At 43.7% G+C, this 22,451-nt stretch overlaps 1 protein-coding gene across 1 annotated transcript in view; it reads left to right on the forward strand.

The window, feature by feature from the left end:
* LOC111982425 (nidogen-1-like) overlaps positions 1-22,451 on the forward strand; it is a 78,427-nt gene that overhangs the window by 52,158 nt on the left and 3,818 nt on the right. Inside the window, exons 12-19 of the mRNA XM_024013994.2 lie at positions 3,434-3,562; positions 6,168-6,404; positions 6,849-7,021; positions 11,218-11,344; positions 13,704-13,875; positions 14,146-14,303; positions 15,148-15,271; positions 17,460-17,572. Coding sequence (XP_023869762.1) covers positions 3,434-3,562; positions 6,168-6,404; positions 6,849-7,021; positions 11,218-11,344; positions 13,704-13,875; positions 14,146-14,303; positions 15,148-15,271; positions 17,460-17,572 — 1,233 coding nt within the window. The remainder of the gene's footprint in view (positions 1-3,433; positions 3,563-6,167; positions 6,405-6,848; positions 7,022-11,217; positions 11,345-13,703; positions 13,876-14,145; positions 14,304-15,147; positions 15,272-17,459; positions 17,573-22,451) is intronic.

Raw genomic sequence — 22,451 nt, forward strand, 5'->3', positions numbered from 1 at the left:
AGGAAGGAGACGCGTTCTGTCTCCTAGAGATGAACGTACTTTGGTTTGCAGACTGCACATGGGGACAAAGATTGTACTTTTTGGAGAAATGTCCTCTGGTCTGATGAAACAAAATAGAACTGTTTGGCCATAATGACCATCATTATGTTTGGAGGAAAAAGGGGGAGGCTTGCAAGCCGAAGAACACCATCCGAACCGTGAAGCACGGGGTGGCAGCATCATGTTGTGGGGGTGCTTTCCTGCAGGAGGGACTGGTGCACTTCACAAAATAGATGGCATCATGAGGGAGGAAAATGATGTGGATATATTGAAGAAACATCTCAAGACATCAGTCAGGAAGTTAAAGCTTGGTCGCAAATGGGTCTTACAAATGGACAATGACCCCAAGCATACTTCCAAAGTTGTGGCAAAATGGCTTAAGGACAACAAAGTCAAGGTATTGGAGTGGCCATCACAAAGCCCTGACCTCAATCCTATAGAAATGTGTGGGCTGAACTGAAAAAAGCTTGTGCTCGCAAGGACCCACTGGGAATGTGATGAAATAAAAGCTGAAATAAATCATTCTCTTTACTATTATTCATACATTTCACATTCTTAAATAAAGTGGTGATCCTAACTGACCTAAAACAGGGATTTTTTACTAGTTTTAAATGTCAGAAATTGTGAAAAACTGAGTTTAAATCTATTTGGCTAAGGTATATGTAAACTTCTGACTTCAACTGTATGTTATGTTGGGAAAAATGATTATTTCATTGTTCTGTCCTAGTTAAAAACAAGTTATCATCCAATAGGGTTTGATAAAATGTCCAATATCTTCGCTCATGTGTAAATTCTGTAAGTAATATACAGTATAAGCCAATTATTTGATGGTCCGACCGCATTCTGTCCCCTAACAAAAACATTTAAAACTTTTAGTGCCAGAGAGAATGACATAAGAAAGTAGTCAAGACGACTAGCTTTATTGAGCCTCAGCCATGTATATCTCACTAGGTCAGGATATTTAAGCCTCCATATATCCACTAGTTCCAATATTTCCATGACATTTGTGATTTCCTTAAGTGCATGCAGGTGATAGTTTGTAGTGGGATTTCCTTTACGGTCCATTGAGGTATTTAAAACCGCATTGTTATCTCTCGCCATAATAATAGTCTCGTATTGCTTGTAGGGTTGATAAATTATTATATGTATTTTCAAAGAAGCGTGGATCATCAATATTTGGACCGTATAGGTTAATGAGCGATATCTGTTTATGGTCCAATAACATATTTTAAATCATCCATCTATCCTGAGGATCTGTTTGGACAATTTGCATATTCGGATCAAAATTACTGTTAATTAATATCATCACCCTTTTTGAATTACTTTGCCCATGGGAGAAATACATTTAGCCCCCCCCCCCCCCCCAAGTCCTTTCCCCACACAACTTCATCTGAAATTGTTGAATGAGTTTCCTGTAAACAATATATATTATATTCCTTCTCTTTTAGCCAGGTAAATACTGATTATCTTTTCTCATTATCTACTAAGCCATTACAATTATAACTGGCTATACTTATTTCACCATTTACCATAGTGAGATATAAATTTCAAATCTATTTATCATAATATATGTTTCTAAACTCACCATTGGAAAGTACCATAGTGATTGAGTGTCCATATAGCTATACCATGATATTTGCATTGCTACTAAGTAAACCTCCAATTGTTCCCCACTATTCCACCCGCTAAAACCCCTCCCCATCCCAAGGTGGGTTGTCATCCCAGTGACCGGCAGACCACCCCCGTCACCCCGGATCCCAGGGACCCCGAAAGACCAGGACCCATCCTTGGAAAAGAGCACACAGTGCCACCCACAGAACAGAAACAGATCAACCGCCAAAAGCATTTCCATTGCCCTCACCTCAATTTGCATTATATATTGCTATTAAAATATATATATATATTAAATATCCAGCATATCTTAATTTCCATAATTAACAAATAACATGCGTAATAATGTAGGCAGTTCATGCAAAGGATTGTTACCTATAACCAGGATTGTTACCTATAACCAGGATTGTTACCTATAACCAGGATTGTTACCTACAGTATAACCAGGATTGCCATTACAAAAACTCACTCACTCACTCACTCACTCACTCACTCACTCACTCACTCACTCACTCACTCACTCACTCACTCACTCACTCACTCACTCACTCACTCACTCACTCACTCACTCACTCAACCCCTTTCCCCCACAAACAACCATAAGCTCAGATGCTCAACAGTTGTTCCATCCCTGAGCCCAACTCAAGAAAGGACATGATTTACGAACGCATATACAGTTGCAGCTGTTTGAGAAGGCCTGCAAGACTGTGCACAAAAAGGGGAGATTTGATTAACCATTGTCAAGTCCTAGGTGATGGAGATCAGATACACCCACTTCCCCTGAAATACACACACGCTGGTCCCCCGTTGTGACCAGTTCGCGAAGCATCTCTGTGCAGTCAAAACTTTGATTATTTTGTGCCACCAGGGCCACAATAATATGTCCCTTCTCTGATTGTCTGAGTATGACCCCCTCCCCATGGGTTACTTCAGATATGTCTAGACTTTGCAGCACTTGTCTAGTTACTAGGCCATATTCGAATAGTGTACTTTACTGTCCAACATGAAAAATAAAGTTGTCTTTTGCTTTTCTCAGAAACCCCCCCCAGACACCACAGACACACACAAACCCATCAGCTAAACTCTCCACTGGGTCTCTCTAGTTTGAACCCTCTGAGTCCTTCTCGTTGTAATGCACCTGGACAGGAAATGCAAACACAACCCGGCCCTACAGCTGGGGAGCTCGTTGGTCATGCGTTTTATTCATCCATCCATCCATCCCTGTATTTCTTATTTTCCCTCGTCCAACGTGACTTGGCCCGCCACCAAACGAAAGCTGTAGGAATTTCCATGTGTCCTTGTAGAATTTGGTGGATTTGGAGAACTCCTTTTTCATTTGTTGGCCTTAGAGATATACTTCAGAGGTTGGGGTAGTGAGCTGGGTGTGTTACATCCAAGTTGTATCCAAAGAATGGTCTCCCTGTCCCTATCAAACGCTAAGCTTCAAAATGTGTACACAGTACTTTAGTTATGCAGCTATTATGTTTTATTGACTGTTATCTAAAGAATGATGTTTCTTTCCCCATGTAACACCATCACATAGCACAGGATGTGACATGTCATGAATGTATGTTTCAGATTTAGATACTTTATATAGGCGTAGTGCAATACCAATACATATGAATGTGTATTTTTTTGTATATTTCCATTGCAGGATTTCATTTTCACAGTCCTATTGACTGTATATTTCAGCTATATATTTAAATATGTTGATACCTTATTTTCAGTTGAACTTAGCGTCTGTGTCCCTATTGTTTCTCATTGACTGTTGTTTCACACACAGACGTTGACGAGTGTGAGCAAGGTCGCTGTCACCGGGACGCCGTCTGTTATAACTCTCAGGGCTCCTTCGCCTGTCAGTGCCACCCTGGTTTCCATGGCGACGGCTTCCAGTGTACTCCCGGCTCCCCGGGTAGGTAACTCCTTTTTTGTGTAAATAAATCACCTTTTCAAACCCCAAGTTGTGTGAGAGGAGTTCTTCTTCATTTGGAACCAAACAGAAGTTTGATCCCTGGTCAAGTCATACCAACAACTCTAAAAATGGGTGAATCTGCAGTTCAAACAATAACAAAGTTGTCACCCGGCCAGTGTTTTGGTAAATAGCTCAGGGATGGGACTGGAGAAATGTAACCATTCTCAAATGAATAGACGGAGCTATGGATGCAAGAACTGACCTTCCATGACATCAAAATGATAGTTTTACCCACGTTTTAAAGATATACATTGTTTGTTTAGAATTACAATGTTTACAAACATTGGAGTAAAATACGCTTATATTTTGGGTTCTGATGGGGTACGGCAGTTGAAATAAGTTCATGAGACATTTACAAGTTGTGATGTGTAGATTGGCCCTTTAAGGAAATGGACAGGGTGTGTACGTACATTAAGCTGCCTCATGCTGCAGAAACAGGATATAGGCTCCTACCCTATGGGCCCTTTTGTCTCAGACAAGGCTACTGATACTTCTAAGTTAAACAGCAGCCAGAGACAGTGTTGTCTAAAATGTGCAAAAGGAAGTCAAGAGACATGCATTCAGAAGGAACCTCTGAATGATACGGCTATGTCCGGAAGTATGTAAATACTGTACATTCAATGGGTACAGTTCAAGCTCTCATCAGCCACCTTCTTCCCCTCAAAATGTTAGGATTCGCCCTAGTTATACTTCTTCTGTCTTAGTGCCAACAGCTGGAACACGTGAAGCTCCTAACTGTATAGTTTGGTTTAGAGGGAGGGGGAGGGGGAGAGTCCGGGCGGCGGAGCGAGACAGATTTGTCATCAAAGGAAAGCATAATATACCAGAGACGAACTGTTTATATTGAACGTCAACACAAGCCATAGTGGACTTAACAGTATACACAGTGCATTTTACTAATGGAGGTCTGTCCGCTAAGTTGGTGTTGCGTCATCGCCTGGCACAAATGGAAAGTTATTTAATCATGGAACGCTCCCAGCATGGTAGACCGTGGATTGAGGCGAAGGCCGGAACAGAGTGTACAACCATAAGACTGATATAGGACTCCGTGAGACTGCGTGCTAAAATATGGAACTGTTAGGGGGAGGGAGGAGGGATGAAGGGCGTGGGCGTGTGCGTGTGCTTCGGGGTTCTGAAACTCACTCGGAACTGAGTGTCTGTTGGTTTCTGGTGCGCCTTGACCCTCTTCCCTCCCCCCTTGAATGACATTTAAAGATTTGACATTTGACACTGTGCAGCCTTCCTGCGCCGGGATGGGTATAACAACACACAGGTGTTACATAGGGAGGATAAAGGAATGGTGTTGATACATAACATACAATCACCATCGAGAAAGACCAACGTAGCTGCGCATTCTCCATGCAATTAGGGCCAAAGGCCTGGAACATGTCACATGGATGTGCTTGAATAGAGCCAATGCTTCCACACTCCCGAATACAGACTCCTGGGTCGCGTCCCTAATGGCCTATATTTTGCACTACTTTTGGCCAGGGTCAATAGTCCAATTTAGTTGAACATAAAGGTAAAGATGCCCTGGAGTTACAACCAGGAATTTAAACATTTAATAAACAACAACTGAAGTAATAGGAAAAAGTATCACTTGCCCCTATTGACCTAGCAACCAATACATTTTCTTTTTGATTCAACTCACCACTGTATGTTTGGGAATGTAGGGTATGTGTATTCAAGTATTCCATTATTTTTCTATAGGCTGCAGCTTTCGTGTCATGTACTGAAGCCTTGGGTTGTTTGTGAGTTGGCATCTTTCTCAGCTGTTACCTCTTTGTTCAAGTCCAATCCAGGTGTCCACTGCATGTATGCACTCCACCACGCTAATTATAGCTTTTTCTCCTCTGCCTCTACAGTTTTGTCATAATTTGTACAACCCGTCTGAAAAGGGGGCATCATTTGGTCCTCCTTTGTCTGAACTTGTACTTGTAGTATACACTGTAGCGTCCGGACCCGGTGAGAGTTGACCTGGTTGTCTTCCTCGCATCTCGACAGTTGACGACCGTCTGACAAAGACTGCTTTGATCTTTGCCTCCTCAGAGACAACCGTTCCCACCGTTGACTAGTTGTCTTGTTTTGGTGGCTTTTGTTGATTGCTGCGGCCAGACGTTGTGCAAAGCGCAGATTGTATGTTGCGGCTGTTTGGGATTGTTATGACTGGTCTGTGGTTAACCGGACAGATACCCTGGGGGTAAGTCTTTCAGTGAGACACTATATTCCAGATGTCACCGTGTCCCCTATGTCTGATTTACGTGACTGCAAAAATTATTCTACATTTAATCGTATGCTCATCGGCTCTCTCCTTATTCCATGTTTTCCATATTAGTAGTGGGCAAGTAACTTTAGTTTCAAACTGCCCTGTGCCATGTCATACAGTAAGGAGATTATATTTAAACCAAAGCTATACAGCGCTTTAAAATGAAAGAGCAATTTCTTAGAAACCTTTCTAAAAGACACGTAGGATCATTTTTATCTTCTTAATTTCCTCTATTTCTTTTATTAATTCTCTCATGTCATCTTTCTGTTTTTATTCCAGAGCGTGAGAAGACGCAGTGCGAGCGAGACAGAGAAAGCATCCAGGTCTCCTCCAACACAGGCTCGCTTTCCTTCTTCCGCCCACGCCCTGCCGTCAGTCAGTACGTTCCTACCTGCGACCAGCATGGTGCCTACGAGCCTACCCAGTGCCACGGTAGCATTGGGCAGTGCTGGTGTGTGGACGGCAATGGTCAGGAGATCCCGAACACTAGAACTGGCCCCGGCCAAAGACCTTTGTGTGAGTGACTGCCTCAAAAGATGGAGGGGGCGATTGGTCATCCTTGGCTTGTACCTTAATATTCATATTCAACATATTCATGCACTCATAGCACTCATGTCTATTCCATTACACTCAACATTTGCACCCGCATGCTAAATAAAAATACATTAGGAACCCACTGGGCACATACTAGTTGAATTAACATTGTTTCCACGTCATTTTCAACAAAAAATATATATACGTGATGACATTAAATCAATGTGAAAAACTGATTGGATTTGCAAAAAGTAATCCAAGTAAAGTAACTTTTAACCTAAATTCAATGGCATGGTTGAACGTTTTGTTGATTTCACATTTGATTTAGGTTAGTTGAAAACTCAATCATATATAAACCAAAACTAGATGTTGATAGGACGTCTGTTCCCAGTGGGAAATGTAACTTCAGTTGTCCTCCCTTGACAGGTATTGACCAGGGAGTTATTCCTCCCCCGATCGGACCCACCACCAGGCCGGATGTCTCTCCTGTGGCCCCAGGGACCCACCTGCTCTTTGCCCAGAGTGGGAAGATCGAGCAAATCCCCCTGGACGGATACAGCATGAACAAAGGGGAGGCCAAAGCCCTGCTGCACCTGCCTGTGAGGCTCCACATTCCCGCACCTCAACTCACCTCACATTATCTCAGTCAGACAGTCAGTTAGTTAGTCAGTCATTCAGTCAAGCACTGCACATCACTTGCTACAAGCACTGTGTGTCACGTTCCTGACCTGTTTTATGTTATTTTTGTATGTGTTTAGTTGGTCAGGGCGTGAGTTGGGGTGGGCATTCTATGTTTTGTGTTTCTATGTTTAGGTCACTTGTAATTAGCCTTATATGGTTCTCAATCAGGGACAGGTGTTTGACGTTTCCTCTGATTGAGAACTATATATAGGTTGGCTGTTCACACTGTTTGTTTGTGGGTGATTGTCTTCTGTGTCTGTGTATGTTGCACCACACGGGACTGTTTCGGTTTGTTTGTTCGTTTGATGTAGTCTGTTCCTGTTCGTGAGTTCTTCGTGCATTTATGTAAGTTCCATGTTCAGGTCTGTCTACGTCGTTTTCTTATTTTGTAGTTTGTTGAAGTGTTTTCGGTTTTCGTCAGTACTTTAATAAACTTCATTATGTCCAAATATCACGCTGCACTTTGGTCCAATCCCTACTCCTCCTCTTCGTCTGAAGAGGAGGAGGACACCCGTTACAGAATCACCCACCAACCATGGATCAAGCGGCGTGAGAGAGCGCAACAGCGATCGCAGGACTCGTGGACTTGGGAGAAAATATTGGACGGAAAAGGACCCTGGGCTCAACCAGGAGAATATCGCCGCCCCAAAGCTGAGCTGGAGGCAGCGAAAGCAGAGAGGCGGCGATATGAGGAGGCAGCACGGAAACAAGGCTGGAAGCCCGTAAGTCAAACCCAAAAATTTCTTGGGGGGGGGCTCTCGGGTAGTTTAGTTGGGTCAGTCGGGAGACGTGAGCCAACTTCTCCTGCTTACCGTAAGGAGCCGGTGAGGYCGGATTTGGAGGTGAGTGACGAAGAGACAGTAAAGGAGTTAATGGAGAAATTGGAGGAGAGAGTTATGAGGGATGTACTGGTTTGGTGCATGAGGCACGGCATCCGTCCGAATGAACGTGTTGGTGAGTTAATGTCACCGGGAACAGCTCTCCATACTCYTCCTGAGGAGCGTGCTAGCCGTCTGGTTAAGACAGTGCCTACAGCACGCACAAAGCCTCCTGTGCATCTCCAGAGTCCTGTGCGTCCTGTTACTGCTCCTCGCACTAGCCCTGTGGTTGCGTGTTCCCAGTCAGTACCACCAGTGCTGACACCACGCACTAAGCCTCCTGTGCGTCTCCAGAGCCCTGTTCCTCCTCCACGCACTCTCCCTGTGGTGCGTGTACCAGCCCAGTGCCTCCAGTTCCGGCACCACGCACCAAGCCTCCGTGCGTCTCCAGAGCCCTGTACGCACTGTTCCTTCTCCCCGTACTCGCCCTGATGTGCGTGCCCTCAGCCCGGTACCACCAGTTCCGGCACCACGCCACCAGGCCTATAGTGGCGTCTCAGCCGGCCAGAGTCTGCCGTCTGCCCAACGGCGCTGAATGCCCGTCTGCCAACGGCGCCTGAACTGCCCGTCTGCCCAACGGCGCCTGAACTGCCCGTCTGCCACGGCGCCTGAACTGCCCGTCTGCCCAAGCCGTCTGAACTGCCCGTCTGCCCAACGCCGTCTGAACTGCCCGTCTGCCCAACGCCGTCTGAACTGTCCGTCTGCCAAGCGCCGCATGAACTGCCTGTCTGTACTGAGCCTTCAAAGCCGCCCGTCTGCCATGAGCCTGCAAAGCCGCCGTCTGCCATGAGCCTTCAGAGCCGTCCGCCAGACAGGAGCCGCTAGAGCCGTCCCAGACAGGAGCCGCAGAGCCTCCGCCAGACAGAGAGCCGCCAGAGCTTCCGCAGACAGGAGCCGCAGAGCCTTCCGCCAGACAGGAGCCGCCAGAGCCTTCCGCCAGAAGGAGCCGCCAGAGCCTTCGCCAGACGGATCAGCCAGAGCCTTCCGCCAGACCGGATCAGCCAGAGCCTTCCGCCAGACGGATCAGCCAGAGCCTTCCGCCAGACCGGATCAGCCAGAGCCTTCCGCCAGACCGGATCAGCCAGAGCCTTCCGCCAGACCGGATCAGCCAGAGCCTCCGCCAGACCGGATCAGCCAGAGCCTTCCGCCAGACCGGATCAGCCAGAGCCTTCCGCCAGACCGGATCAGCCAGAGCTTCCGCCAGACCGGATCAGCCAGAGCCGTCAGCGAGCCATGACCAGCCAGAGCCGTCAGCGAGCCATGACCAGCCAGAGCCGTCAGCGAGCCATGACCAGCAGAGCCGTCAGCGAGCCATGACCAGCCAGAGCCGTCAGCGAGAGCCAGCGAGCGTCGCGAGCCATGACCAGCCAGAGCCGTCAGCGAGCCATGACCAGCCAGAGCGTCAGCGACATGACCAGCCAGAGCCTCAGCGAGCCATGACCAGCCAGAGCCGTCAGCCAGTCCGGAGCTGCCGTCCCTCAGTCCGGAGCTGCCGTCCCTCAGTCCGGAGCTGCCGTCCCTCAGTCCGGAGCTGCCGTCCTCAGTCCGGAGCTGCCGTCCCTCAGTCCGGTGCTGCCCTTATCCTGGTGAGCCCTTATCCTGGTGCTGCCCCTTATCCTGGTGCTGCCTATGGTGAGCCCCTTATCCTGGTGATGCCCTTAATTTAGGTGGGTTTATTTGGAGGGTGGTCATTGAGAGGGGGATACGAAAGCGGGGATTGACTATGGTGGGATGGGAACCACGCCAGAGCCTGAGCCGCCACCATGGACAGATGCCCACCCAGACCCTCCCTAGACTTTTGGTGGTGCGTCCGGAGTTCGCACCTTGAGGGGGGGTTTCTGTCACGTTCCTGACCTGTTTATGTTATTTTTGTATGTGTTTAGTTGGTCAGGGCGTGAGTTGGGGTGGGCATTCTATGTTTTGTGTTTCTATGTTTAGGTCACTTGTAATTAGCCTTATATGGTTCTCAATCAGGGACAGTTTTTGACGTTTCCTCTGATTGAGAACCATATATAGGTTGGCTGTACACTGTTTGTTTGTGGGTGATTGTCTTCTGTGTCTGTGTATGTTGCACCACACGGGACTGTTTCGGTTTGTTTGTTCGTTTGATGTAGTCCGTTCCTGTTCGTGAGTTCTTCGTGCATTTATGTAAGTTCCATGTTCAGGTCTGTCTACGTCGTTTTCTTATTTTGTAGTTTGTTGAAGTGTTTTCGGTTTTCGTGCAGTCTTTATAAACTTCATTATGTCCAAATATCACGCTGCACTTTGGTCCAATCCCTACTCCTCCTCTTCGTCTGAAGAGGAGGAGGACACCCGTTACACTGTGGGAAGTTTCTTATTGACTCACAAACTTTAACTCACTCACTCACTCTCTTCTCAAGTGAGTGGTTCACTCTGTCAGTAACTCACTCCTCTGTAAGCCCTGGCCTACCACGCCTTGTCAAGATGGCCGCTCACCAGATGGCCAGAGCTGTCTTCTAAGACCCCCAGTCTTAGGTTGAATGAAAATAGGGGGATTTGATCATCTCTTCCTCGCATGTCAGATGTTTCCTTTAGCCGGACTGAGAGTGCGTTGATGGGTGTTGTGGGTCCACGTACCCACTCTCTGGAATGTCCCAAATGCCACTTGAACAATCTCCTGATTGTGTGAGTCGGCCATCCATACTCGTCCTCAGGCTTTTCTTCTTTCTTCTCACTAGCGTGGAATGGTCTGGCAGAACATGTAACTGGACATACAGAGGGATTCCCCATAAATGCTTAAATTGTTTGGTTAACCGCATTCTGCCGTTTTGAAATGTAATGTAACATTGTGTATTTCTTATGTAATTTGGTTGAACCCCATCTGAAATGAGTGGGGCGAGATATTAACATTAACACTATTAAAGTAATTCCTGTTCTGCTTGCAACATAAATTTGACAATCTTGATAAAAAAACATTTATAACATTACTGCAATGCTCTCTTGGTGTAAACAGGGGCTCCATTGAGGGGTTCCATTGAGTGTGTGTGACATCCTATATTCTGACGCTCGAATGGTTTCCAATTAACAGTTAAGAAGGGAAAACACAAGGACATTTTTTGTTGTTGTACCAGGCCAGCTACACACAATACTATGGTGCAAAGTGCATTGGATAATTGGTCTATTCAATGTGTCAATGTGTTTGTATCTGTCCCGATCTAAATAAACCATTAATCAATAAATCAATAAAACCCTCTGTCTCTATGTGTTGCTCCCAGGACAGAGTGGCGATCGCTGTGGCCTACGACTGTGTGGAGAAGATGGTGTACTGGTCGGACATCACAGGGCCCTCCATCAGTAAGGCCAGCCTGGAGGGAGGAGACACCATCTCTCTTGTCACAACAGGTGAGCAGTACACAGGTCTCAGGCCAGTCTGGACGGCAGAGACACCATCTCTCTCATCACAAACAGGTGAGCAGTACACAGGTCTCAGGCCAGTCTGGACGGCAGAGACACCATCTCTCTCATCACAACAGGTGAGCAGTACACAGGTCTCAGATCGGTCTGGAGGGATGAGACAGCTTCTCTCTCATCACAACAGGTGAGCAGTACACATGTCTCAGGTCAGCCTGGAGGGAGGAGACACCATCTCTCTCGTCACAACCGCTTTAGTACACAGGTCTCAGGCCAGTCTGGAGGGAGGAGACACAATCTCTCTCGTCACAACAGGTGAGCGGTACACTGGTCTGAGATCAGCTCAAACCTAGCTAGCCTGGTCCATGAAACGCATCAAGAATGATAATAGGTAACTTTTCATTTATCATATTTTATTTCTCATGGATTTCTCATAATTTACTTATATACACATGTAAAGCCGTTATAAAGGCTTATTCATGAAAGATAGTACAACGTGTAAACAAAAACAAAACATCAATTTCATCTTTTGACATGTGTGAAACAACACGGACAAATGACGGATTGTGATCCATTGTCTTGGTAGTCTTTCAATGTACACTATATATCCAAAAGTATGTGGGCACCAATTCAAATTAGTGGATTTGGCTATTTCAGCCACACCCGTTGCTGACAGGTGTATAAAATCGGGCATACAGCCATGCAATCTCCAAAGACAAACATTGCCAGTAGAATGGCATTACTGAAGAGCTAAGTGGCTTTCAACATGGCACCGTCATAGGATGCCACCTTTCCAACAGTGGTGGAAAAAGTACCCAACTATCATACTTGGGTAAAAGTAAAGATACCTTAATAGAAAATGACTCAAGTAAAAGTAAAAGTCACCCAGTAAAATTATACTTGAGTAAAAGTATAAAAGTATTTGGTTTAAAATATACTTAAGTATCAAAAGTAAAAGTATAAATAATTTCAAATTCCTTATATTGAGCAAACCAGATGGCACCATTTTCTTGTTTTTTTAATTTACGGAAAGCCACAGGCACACTCCAACATTCAGACATAATTTACAAACGAAGCACGTTGGTTTAGTGTGTCCGCCAGATCAGAGGCAATAGTGATGACCAGGGACGTTCGGTTGATAAGTGCGTGAATTTGACTATTTTCCTGTCCTGCTAAGCATTCAAAATGTAACGAGTACTTTTGAGTGTCAAGGAAAATGTATGGAGTAAAAAGTACAATAATATCTTAAGGAATGTAGTGAAGTAAAAGTAGTCAAAAATATACAAAGTAAAGTACAGATACCCCCCAAAATGACTTAAGTAGTACTTTAAATTATTTTTCCTTAAGTACTTTACACCACTGCTTTCCAACAAGTAAGTCAAATTTCTGCCCTGCTAGAGCTGCCCCGGTCAGCTCTAGTAACAACAATGGCTAAGCTGCAAAGTGGTAGGGCACACAAGCTCACAGAACGGGAACGCCAAGTGCTGAAGCACATTGCATGTAACACTCACTACCGAGTTCCAAACTGCCTCTGGAAGCAACGTCAGCACAAGCACTGTTCGTTAAGGACCTTCAAGAAATGGGTTTCCATGGCCGAGCAGCTGCACACAAGCCTAAGATCACCATGCGCAATGCCAAGCGTCGGCTGGAGTGGTGTAAAGCTCGCCGCCATTGGACTCTGGAGCAGTGAAAATGTGTTCTCTGGAGTGAGGAATCATTCTTCACCATCTGGCAGTCCGACGGACGAATACCTGCCTGAATGCATAGTGCCAACTGTAAAGTTTTGTGGAGGAGGAATAATGGTCTGGGGCTGTTTTTCATGGTTCAGGCTAGGCCCCTTAGTTCCAGTGAAGCATACAACAGCATACAATGACATGCTAGACGATTCTGTGCTTCCAACTTTGTGGCAACAGTTTGGGGAAGGCCCTTTCCTATTTCAGCATGACAATGCCCCCATGCACAGAGAATGGTGCTAGTAAAACTAAATGCTAGTAAAACTAAGTGCATGTTCTTCAACTGCCCGCACCCTCCCTCCCGACTAGCATAACTACTCTGGACGGTTCTGACCTAGAACAAATACCTAGGTGTCTGGTTAGACTGTAAACTCTCCTTCCAGACTCACATTAAGCATCTCCAATAAAGAAATAAAGCTAACCTAAGGATAGTATTTTTCATATCGGGCTTGTAGAAAATGTGCCCAACTAGCTGATTTTTTTTCTTCTTAAATATCCCACAGATTTTGGACCCGGGCTTGTAGGAATTGCGGTCTATTAGGCTGATGACACTCATAGAAAATCTGTAGTTTCTGTCTGAACTGGGCGTAATGATATCCTCCTTTTCTCTTCCTTAGACCTGGAGAGCCCAGAGGGTTTGGCTATCGACCACCTGGCCCGCCTAATGTTCTGGACGGACTCCATGAAGGACAGGATTGAGGTGGCCAAACTGGACGGAAGCCAGCGCCGTGTTCTCTTCGACACCGACCTGGTCAACCCCCGGCCCATCGTCGCTGACCCCTCCAATGGGTACGTGTCTTTGGACAATGTCTGACTTTGATTCCTTTGATGCAAATTTGTGATTAAATAAGCAGTTAGTTCTTTGTGCTGAAGATATATCATCCTTAACCGCTAAGGCCTGGAATGATTTTGCTAGCGAATCTGTCAGGTTAGCCTTTTCATGGTTTAGATAGCACGTAGGTAGGTTTGACAACACAAATCACTGGTGCTGTGTTCCTTTTAAAGCTGTTGGTTCTAAGTATCGTGACAGGGACATGTTCTCTCTGGCTTGTTGTCCAGACGACTCTACTGGGCAGACTGGAACAGAGACGGGCCCAAGATCGAGATGTCCAACATGGACGGAACCGACAGGACAGTCTTGGTTAAGGACGACCTGGGGCTGCCCAACGGCCTGACATACGACCCTGAGAGCCAGCAACTGTGCTGGGCCGACGCTGGTAAGAGGCTACGCTAAACATGCAGACACTATCTGTAAAAAGCTATGTTAAACATGTTTACAGTGTTGATGTTGTTAAGAAGGTGTGCTAAACATGCTAACACTAGTGATGCTAGTAAGAAGCTATGCTAAACATGCTAACCCTATTGATGCAGGTAAAGACGCTACACTAAACATGCTAACACTATTGATATTGTGAGCTAAACATGCTATGTAGCAATCCATGGGAAAATCCCACTGTACTGAGATAGTTCAGATGACTCAGTTTGTTGGAGCATGGTGCTAGCCAGTGGTGGATAAAGTACTGTATTGTCATACTTGAGTAAAAGTAAGGATACCTTAATAGAAAATGACTCAAGTAAAAGTGAAAGTCACCCAGTAAAATAGTACTTGAGTAAAAAAAAATCAAATTCCTTATATTAAGCAAACCAGACGGCACTATATTATTTTTTATTTAATTTATGGATAGCCAACTCTCAGACATAATTTACCAATGAAGCATGTGTGTTTAGTGAGTCCGCCAGATCAGAGGCATAAGGGACGACCAGGGATGTTTTCTTGCATATATTGGACCATTTTCCTGTGCTAAGCATTCAAAATGTAACGAGTACTTTCGGGTGGAAGGGAAAATGTATGGAGTAGAAAGTACATTATTTTCTTTAGGAATGTAGTGAAGTAAAAGTAAAAGTTGTCAAAAATGTAAATAGTAAAGTACAGATACCCCAAAAAACAACTTAAGTCGTACTTTTTAAAGTATTTTTTACTTAGATACTTTACACCACTGGTGCTAACAGCAGGGATGTTGGTTTGACTGCTGTATGTGTTTAAAAAAAAAAACTTTACAGGTACTCGTAAGGTACAGTGTACGGACCCCGATGGTAGGAACCGTAGGACTATTGTGGAGGGGATTCAGTATCCTTTCGCCATCGTATCCCATGGGAGGAACCTTTACTACACTGATTGGAGAAGGTATGATCACCTGGGACCGGTTTCCCAAAAGCATCTTAAGGCTAAGTTCATCGTTTGAACCTTGGTAGGAGCATCGTTAAATCTCCAAGCTGTTTCCCAAAACTATTCTTACTAAAGTTGCTCTTGAAAATGCTTGTTATTTACAGACTGCCCTTCTGTAGATTATCCTACTATACACATACAATCTCTGCTAGACATAGAATCAAGATTTTTAGGCCGATCTGTCTCTCTGTGACTGACGATAACTGCAGAATGAAGTTGAACAGAAATACAAAGTCGCCAATGTCTTTGCAATTGTTACAAACAAGTGAAGGTGCTTCAAATTAAAACATGATGACTGCATTAAAATAGAAATACAGTAGGTCTAGAAGTATAGGCTTCATATCCCTATATATTTAAATCATATAAAAATAAATTCCATGTCAATAATTTGAGTTCTAATTTGCTAATTGTCGGCTACTGTCTGTAATTTTTGCCTAAAGATATTTAATGATGTGTAATAATAACCTTCCATACCTGCTGTAAGCTGTGTACATGACGAATACAATTTGATTGGTTTAATTCATTCATTCATTCATACACACCTATTTCATGAGCATGCATCCATTTCCCATAACTTAAAATGCTCAGATTTGTATACACCAGGTCAGTATATTGCCCATTTTCAAAAGATTCATGAAAATAAATCAAAAACCTTGGGAATGAATGATAGAAACGATTCTTGTCATGTAGAATGTATTTTTTTCACGGCAGTCAATAGAGTAAGAGCCTTCATTAGAATGGTAGCAGTCTTCAAAGTAGTATGAGGTGTATGCTCTCTTTCTTCATAGCCATTTGAAAGAGTACTATTTATTTAAAAACGTGACTAAAACGTGACGTCTCATAAATGCCCACATTTGTTTAATGACAATATGTTTATTTGATGTGACCAGTGGTGAAAAAAAGTACACAATTGTCATACTTGAGTAAAAGTAAATATACCTTAACTTATTCGGGATCGGTAACGTAGACTAATGCGATTAGCATGAGGTTGTAAGTAACAAGAACATTTCCCAGGATGTAGACATATCTGAAATTCTTGTTAACCTAACTGCACTGTCCAATTTACAGTAGCTATTACATTGGAAGAATACCATGATATTGTTTGAGGAGAGTGCCTAATTTGGAACATTAAAAGTTATTAATAAACGAATTAGGCACATTTGGGCACTCTTGATACAACATTTTGAACAGAAATGCAATGGTTCATTGGATCAGCCTAAAACTTTGCACATGCACTGCTGCCATCTAGTGGCCAAAATCTAAATTCCACCTGGGCTGGAATAATACATTATGGCCTTTCTCTTGCATTTCAAAGATGATGGTAAGAAGAACGATTGTTTTTTTTCCTTTGTATTATTTTTTACCAGATATATTGTGTTATATTATCCTACATCCCTTTCACATTTCCACAAACTTCAAAGGGTTTCCTTTCAAACGGTATCAAGAATATGCATATCCTTGCTTCAGGGCCTGAGCTACAGGCAGTTAGATTAGGGTATGTAATTTTAGGCAGAAATTTAAAAAAAGGGCGGATCCTTAAGAGGATTTATTAATAGAATATGAGTCAAGTAAAAGTGAGTTGGCCAGTAAAATACTACTTAAGTAAAAATCTAAAAGTATTTGGTTTTAATTATACATAAGTATCAAAAGGAAAAGTAGAAGTATAAATTATTTCAAATTCATTATATTAAGCAAACTAGACGGCACCATTTTCTTTTTTCTTTACAGATTGCCAGGGGAACACTCAAACACTCAGACAGCATTTACAAACTAAGCATTTGTGTTTAGTGAGTCTGCCAGATCAGATGCAGTAGAGATGACCAGGGATGTTCTTTTGATAAGTGTGTGAATTGGACCACTTTTCTGTACGGCTAACCATTCAAAAAGTAACAAGTATTTTTGGGTGTCAGGGAAAATGTATGGAGTAAAAAGTAGATCATTTTCTTTAGGAATGTAGTGAAGTAAAAGTTGTCAAAAATATGATTAGTAAAGTATTGTACAGATACCCCCAAAAATGTACAGCTTTAAAGTATTATTACTTAAGTATTTTATAGCACTGGACATGGCTCAAACGTTGGCGTGTGGTCTCGAGGGGGCCCAGCGAATGTTTAGAAAATGTTCTGATAATGTCGTTTGCTGTTGCCAGGGAGGCGGTGGTATCCGTGGACCGCACAACGGACAGAGAGACGGATGAGTTTCTGCCACAGAAGCGTTCGCGAGTGTACGGCATTGCCACGGCCCCAACTCAATGCCCACAAGGTAAGCCTCCTCACACTTCCTCACTCTCTCAATAGCCTTGGTTTGCATCCCACATGGAACCCTATAGGCGAAGTACACTATATAAGGAATAGGGTGCCATTTGGAGATAGAAAAGGTTGGTGACCACTGACCTAGACTGAGTCAAGACCACTTTCGTAGTCAAAAGCAAGCTGAGATCCACCACTCAGATTTTTTAAAAACATGACTTAAAAAATATAACATTAACCTAATAAAAACAGTTCTGTAGGAATGAGGTTTGTGCAGTAGTCCTAATACATTATCCCAGCATATTGGCTATATGCCTGGCCTGTCAATATTGTTATTCTCAGACCATATTATATTTCAAAACTCAAGCTTTGATAATAAAATAGATCAGTTGGTGTAGCGCTTGCAAGGCACAGCTGAGCATAAATGTAAATAATTAGCTTTTTTATTTGACTGTACTGATTGTAGGTACCTGCATCTGATGGTCATAATGCTTTCAAGACTGGTAACTCTGAAAAAACAAGGTCAAATTATGACATCCGTGAACATCAGGTCGGAAAGTCGGAGATCTAGAAAGAGACCAGAGTTTCCGAGTTGGATGGCGGGTCAAATAAAAAAATGTTCAGTCGGATCTTGTTTTTTTTCTTCAGATTTGCCATTTGTCTTGAACGCACTGAAGTCGGAAGTCTGAGACTTCCGAGTTCCCAGTTGTTTTGAACATGGCATTAGCCTCAGCAGAGGGTCTGCCTCTCATGGTCCTTCCTGTCCTCTGATGAGGCTGACCAGAGAGACGTGACACAGTTTTCCACCTGATGGCGAAACTCGAGTCGCACTGCATCTGCCTCAGGCACAAGTTAATGTTTTTCCAATGACCCGAGAAAGTGAAATATTCCTTGATATTAAAACAGACACGACAAGCTGCTAATAGCAATAACAACGCAGGGCTATCGATACACCTGGCTACTCATTCATTGCAGCTACAGCGCGAGTGGAAGTAGAGAGAAGCACGTTTTATGTTTCGTAATAGTGTCGAAAAAAAACTGTGTTAACGGTGCTGAATGAAACTCAGACGTGAACTCACTCATAAAAACAGCCTCTCTTTGCTGTATTATTTGACAGTCTCGCTGGTCATGGTTTTAGAAGTCATGAAATCTCTCATAGGCTAGGGTCGTGGAAGCTGTAGGTAGGCACAGTGATTTGAGCTATCCAAATTGGCCAACGCAGTCGGCACACTCAATTTCGCCAGAGATCTCCTGGTCCACAGGGTAGGCAGTTTGTCTCTTCAGACAAATGAAATGGTTCAAAATAGGAACACTTTGTATCCCGGTGCGCAGGGCTTCTGAATCAAGTGCACCTACCGCCAACAGCGCAACACAAAAAAAGGGACCCTTTATGCCTTTATCGTCGGCTTTTCTACAGAAATGTGTGGTGATCGACTGGTTAGGGACCACTGGTGTAGGTCTATACAATAAACACATACGTATGTGATCTGAATTTATGTTCAATTCTATTCCCAACTCTGATGGTTGTGGTTCTAGACTAGTTATATAGCACTGAAGCAGAATTAGTCAAGTTGGATACATAGCTTTAAATACACAGCTGTACATGGATACAGCTGAGAGTCTCATAACTGTAATGTTACAGCTGGCTATGCAGAGATTCACTTTTTCCCACCCCCCTTTCCTACATATATATCCTCACATGGTCTGGATGCAATTACTCGGGTCTGGCGGAATGTGCACCGTCTGCCATGTTCATACATCTGTGCTCCCGCTGGATTTATCTGGTCTGATCCAATCCACCATGGTGGTCTGTTCTTATTTTCTGGACTTAATTTGTGTACAGTATGAGTAGTATAGTAGGGACTTATAGTGTAGTTAGTTGGCTATGTGCTGTAGATCGCCTAATGAGTGTCGACGAACGGTGGCCATTCAACATGCAGAATTGTCGTGAAATTACGGCCGATGTTGAAAAAGGAAAATGACGCCCGATGTTGTGTGATTTTAAAGGCTTTAGGATGGCGAACCGCCAGCCAACTGCTTTTAAACCATTCATCAAGACAGTCTTTTTTGATTTGGATTCAAGGGGTTTTAGGTTTAAACATACAGCAGTCCCTGCCTTACATTAAAGCTAATGCAGAGGTACAAATGGTTTGATTGGACTGTACCTGGCCCTGTGAAAGCCTCTCTCAGGGCTCTATTTAATCCGTATCGCGGAAGTTTAGAGTTACAGCGTGATTGAAATTTAAAGGCAAGCTTCCCACGTTAGCGGAGACTGCATTCACGGTAAACGCTGCATATGTGACTCAATTGGAAATTACCTTTAATTTCAAGCGCGCATTCTGTAACGCTTCAGCTAAATAGTTCATTAATGGAACCCAAACTATTTGCACTGACTATCTTGCACCTACCCTACGTACACTCGCTAGACTATATATACACACCATATACACACTCAATCACACACACTACACTGTCACTCCCACACAAATCCCTCACACATTTAAACACTATATACTGTGCAATTTGTTTGTTTTTTCACAATGTTTGTAACTTATTTTTGACTTATTTTGTACATAATGCTACCGTCTCTTATGACCGAAAATAACTTCTGGACATCAGAACAGCGATTACTCACCTCAAACTAGACAAAGATTTTTTTCTTTAGCGAGTCCGACGCAAAGGTTATACTGCTTTCTCGGGAACAAACTGCTTTCTGCTTTCTCCTTGTAATTTGCGTGAAGAAAAAACTGAGAAAAGGGGGGCGGAGGTCGGGCTGCCTTCTGAGAATTCGTAGGCGAGTGAGTTAACCCTGTCTACCATCAGTCCTATTAGCCAACGTGCAATCATTGGATAACAAAATGGATGAGCTCCGATCAAGGATATCAAACCAACGGGACATTAACAACTGTAATATCTTATGTTTCACCGAGTCGTGGCTGAATGACGACATGGATAACATACAGCTGTCGGGTTTTCGGTCCAACGGCAAGATAGAATAGCTGACTCTGGTAAGACAAGGGGTTGCGGTCTGTGTCTATATGTAAACAACAGCTGGTGCAAGAAATCTAATATTAAGGAAGTCTCGAGGTTTTGCATGCCTGAGGTAAAGTATCTCATGATAAGCTGTAGACCACACTATTTACCAAGAGAGTTTTCATGTATATTTTTCGTAGCTGTCTATTTACCACCACAAACCGATGCTTGCACTTAGACGGCACTCAACGAGCTTTATAGTGCCATAAGCAGACAGGAAAATGCTCATCCAGAGGCGGCGCTCCTAGTGCCCGGAGACTTTAATGCAGAGAAACTTCAATCCATTTTACCTAATTTCATACCAGCATGTTCAATATGCAACCAGAGCGAACAGGCAAAGCATCAATACAGGACTAAGATTGAATCGTACTACACCGGCTCCAACTCTCGTCGGATGTGGCAGGGCTTGCAAACTATTACGGACTACGAAGGGAAGCACAGCTGCAAGCTGTATTTACAATACAAGAAAATACAATGTGACTTTTTATTAAATGGATCAGAAAATAATGCCAAAATAATTTGTAAATAAATACCTGAAATATACAGTTGAAGTTGGAAGTTTACATACACCTTAGCCAAATACATTTATATTCAGTTTTTCACAATTCCTGACATTTAATCCTTGTAGAAATTCCCTGTCTTAGGTCAGTTAGGATCACCACTTTATTTATAAAATGTGAAATGTCAGAATAATAGTAGAGAATAATTTATTTCAACTTTTATTTCTTTCATCACATTCCCAGTTGGTCAGAGGTTTACATACACTCAGTGAGTATTTGGTAGCATTGCCTTTAAATTGTTTAATTTGGGTCAAACGTTTCGGGTAGCCTTCCACAAGCTTCCCACAATAAGTTGGGTGAATTTTGGCCCATTCCTCCTGACAGAGCTGGTGTAACTGAGTCAGGTTTGTAGGCCTCCTTGCTCGCACACGCTTTTTCAGTTCTGCCCACAAATGTTCTATTGGATTGAGGCCAGGGCTTTGCAATGGCCACTCCAATACCTTGACTTTGTTGTCCTTAAGCCATTTTGCCACAACTTTGGAAGTATGCTTGGGTCATTGTCCATTTGGAAGACCCATTTGCGACCAAGCTTTAACTTCCTGACTGATGTCTTGAGATGTTGTGTCAATATATCCACATAATTTTCCTCCTCATGATGCCATCTATTTTGTGAAGTGCACCAGTCCCTCCTGCAGCAAAGCACCCCCACAACATGATGCTGCCACCCCCGTGCTTCACGGTTGGGATGGTGTTCTTCGGCTTGCAAACCTCCCCCTTTTTCCTCCAAACATAATGATGGCCATTATGGCCAAACATTTCTATTTCTGTTTCATTAGACCAGAGGACATTTCTCCAAAAAGTTTGGCTTTTTTATGGCGGTTTTGGAGCAGTGGCTTCTTCCTTGCTGAGCGGCCTTTCAGGTTATGTCGATAGAGGACTCATTTTACTGTGGATATAGATTCCTTTGTACATGTTTCCTCCAGCATCTTCACAAGGTCCTTTGCTGTTGTTCAGGGATTGATTTGCACTTTTCGCACCAAAGTACGTTCATCTCTAGGAGACACAACACGTCTCCTTCCTGAGTGGTATGACGGCTGCATGGTCCCATGGTGTTTATACTTGCGTACTATTGTTTGTACAGATGAATGTGGCGTTTGGAAATTTGGATGAATCAGACTTGTGGAGGTCTACAGTTTTTTTTCTGAGGTCTTGGCTGATTTCTTTTGATTGAAGTACACCTCCAATTGACTCAAATTATGTCAATTAGCCTATCAGAAGCTTCTAAAGCCATGACATAATTTTCTGGAATTTTCCAAGCTGTTTAAAGGCACAGTCAACTTAGTGTATGTAAACTTCGGA

The sequence above is a fragment of the Salvelinus sp. IW2-2015 genome, linkage group LG21 (assembly GCF_002910315.2).
Source record: "Salvelinus sp. IW2-2015 linkage group LG21, ASM291031v2, whole genome shotgun sequence".
In the NCBI taxonomy this organism is placed as follows: domain Eukaryota; kingdom Metazoa; phylum Chordata; class Actinopteri; order Salmoniformes; family Salmonidae; genus Salvelinus; species Salvelinus sp. IW2-2015.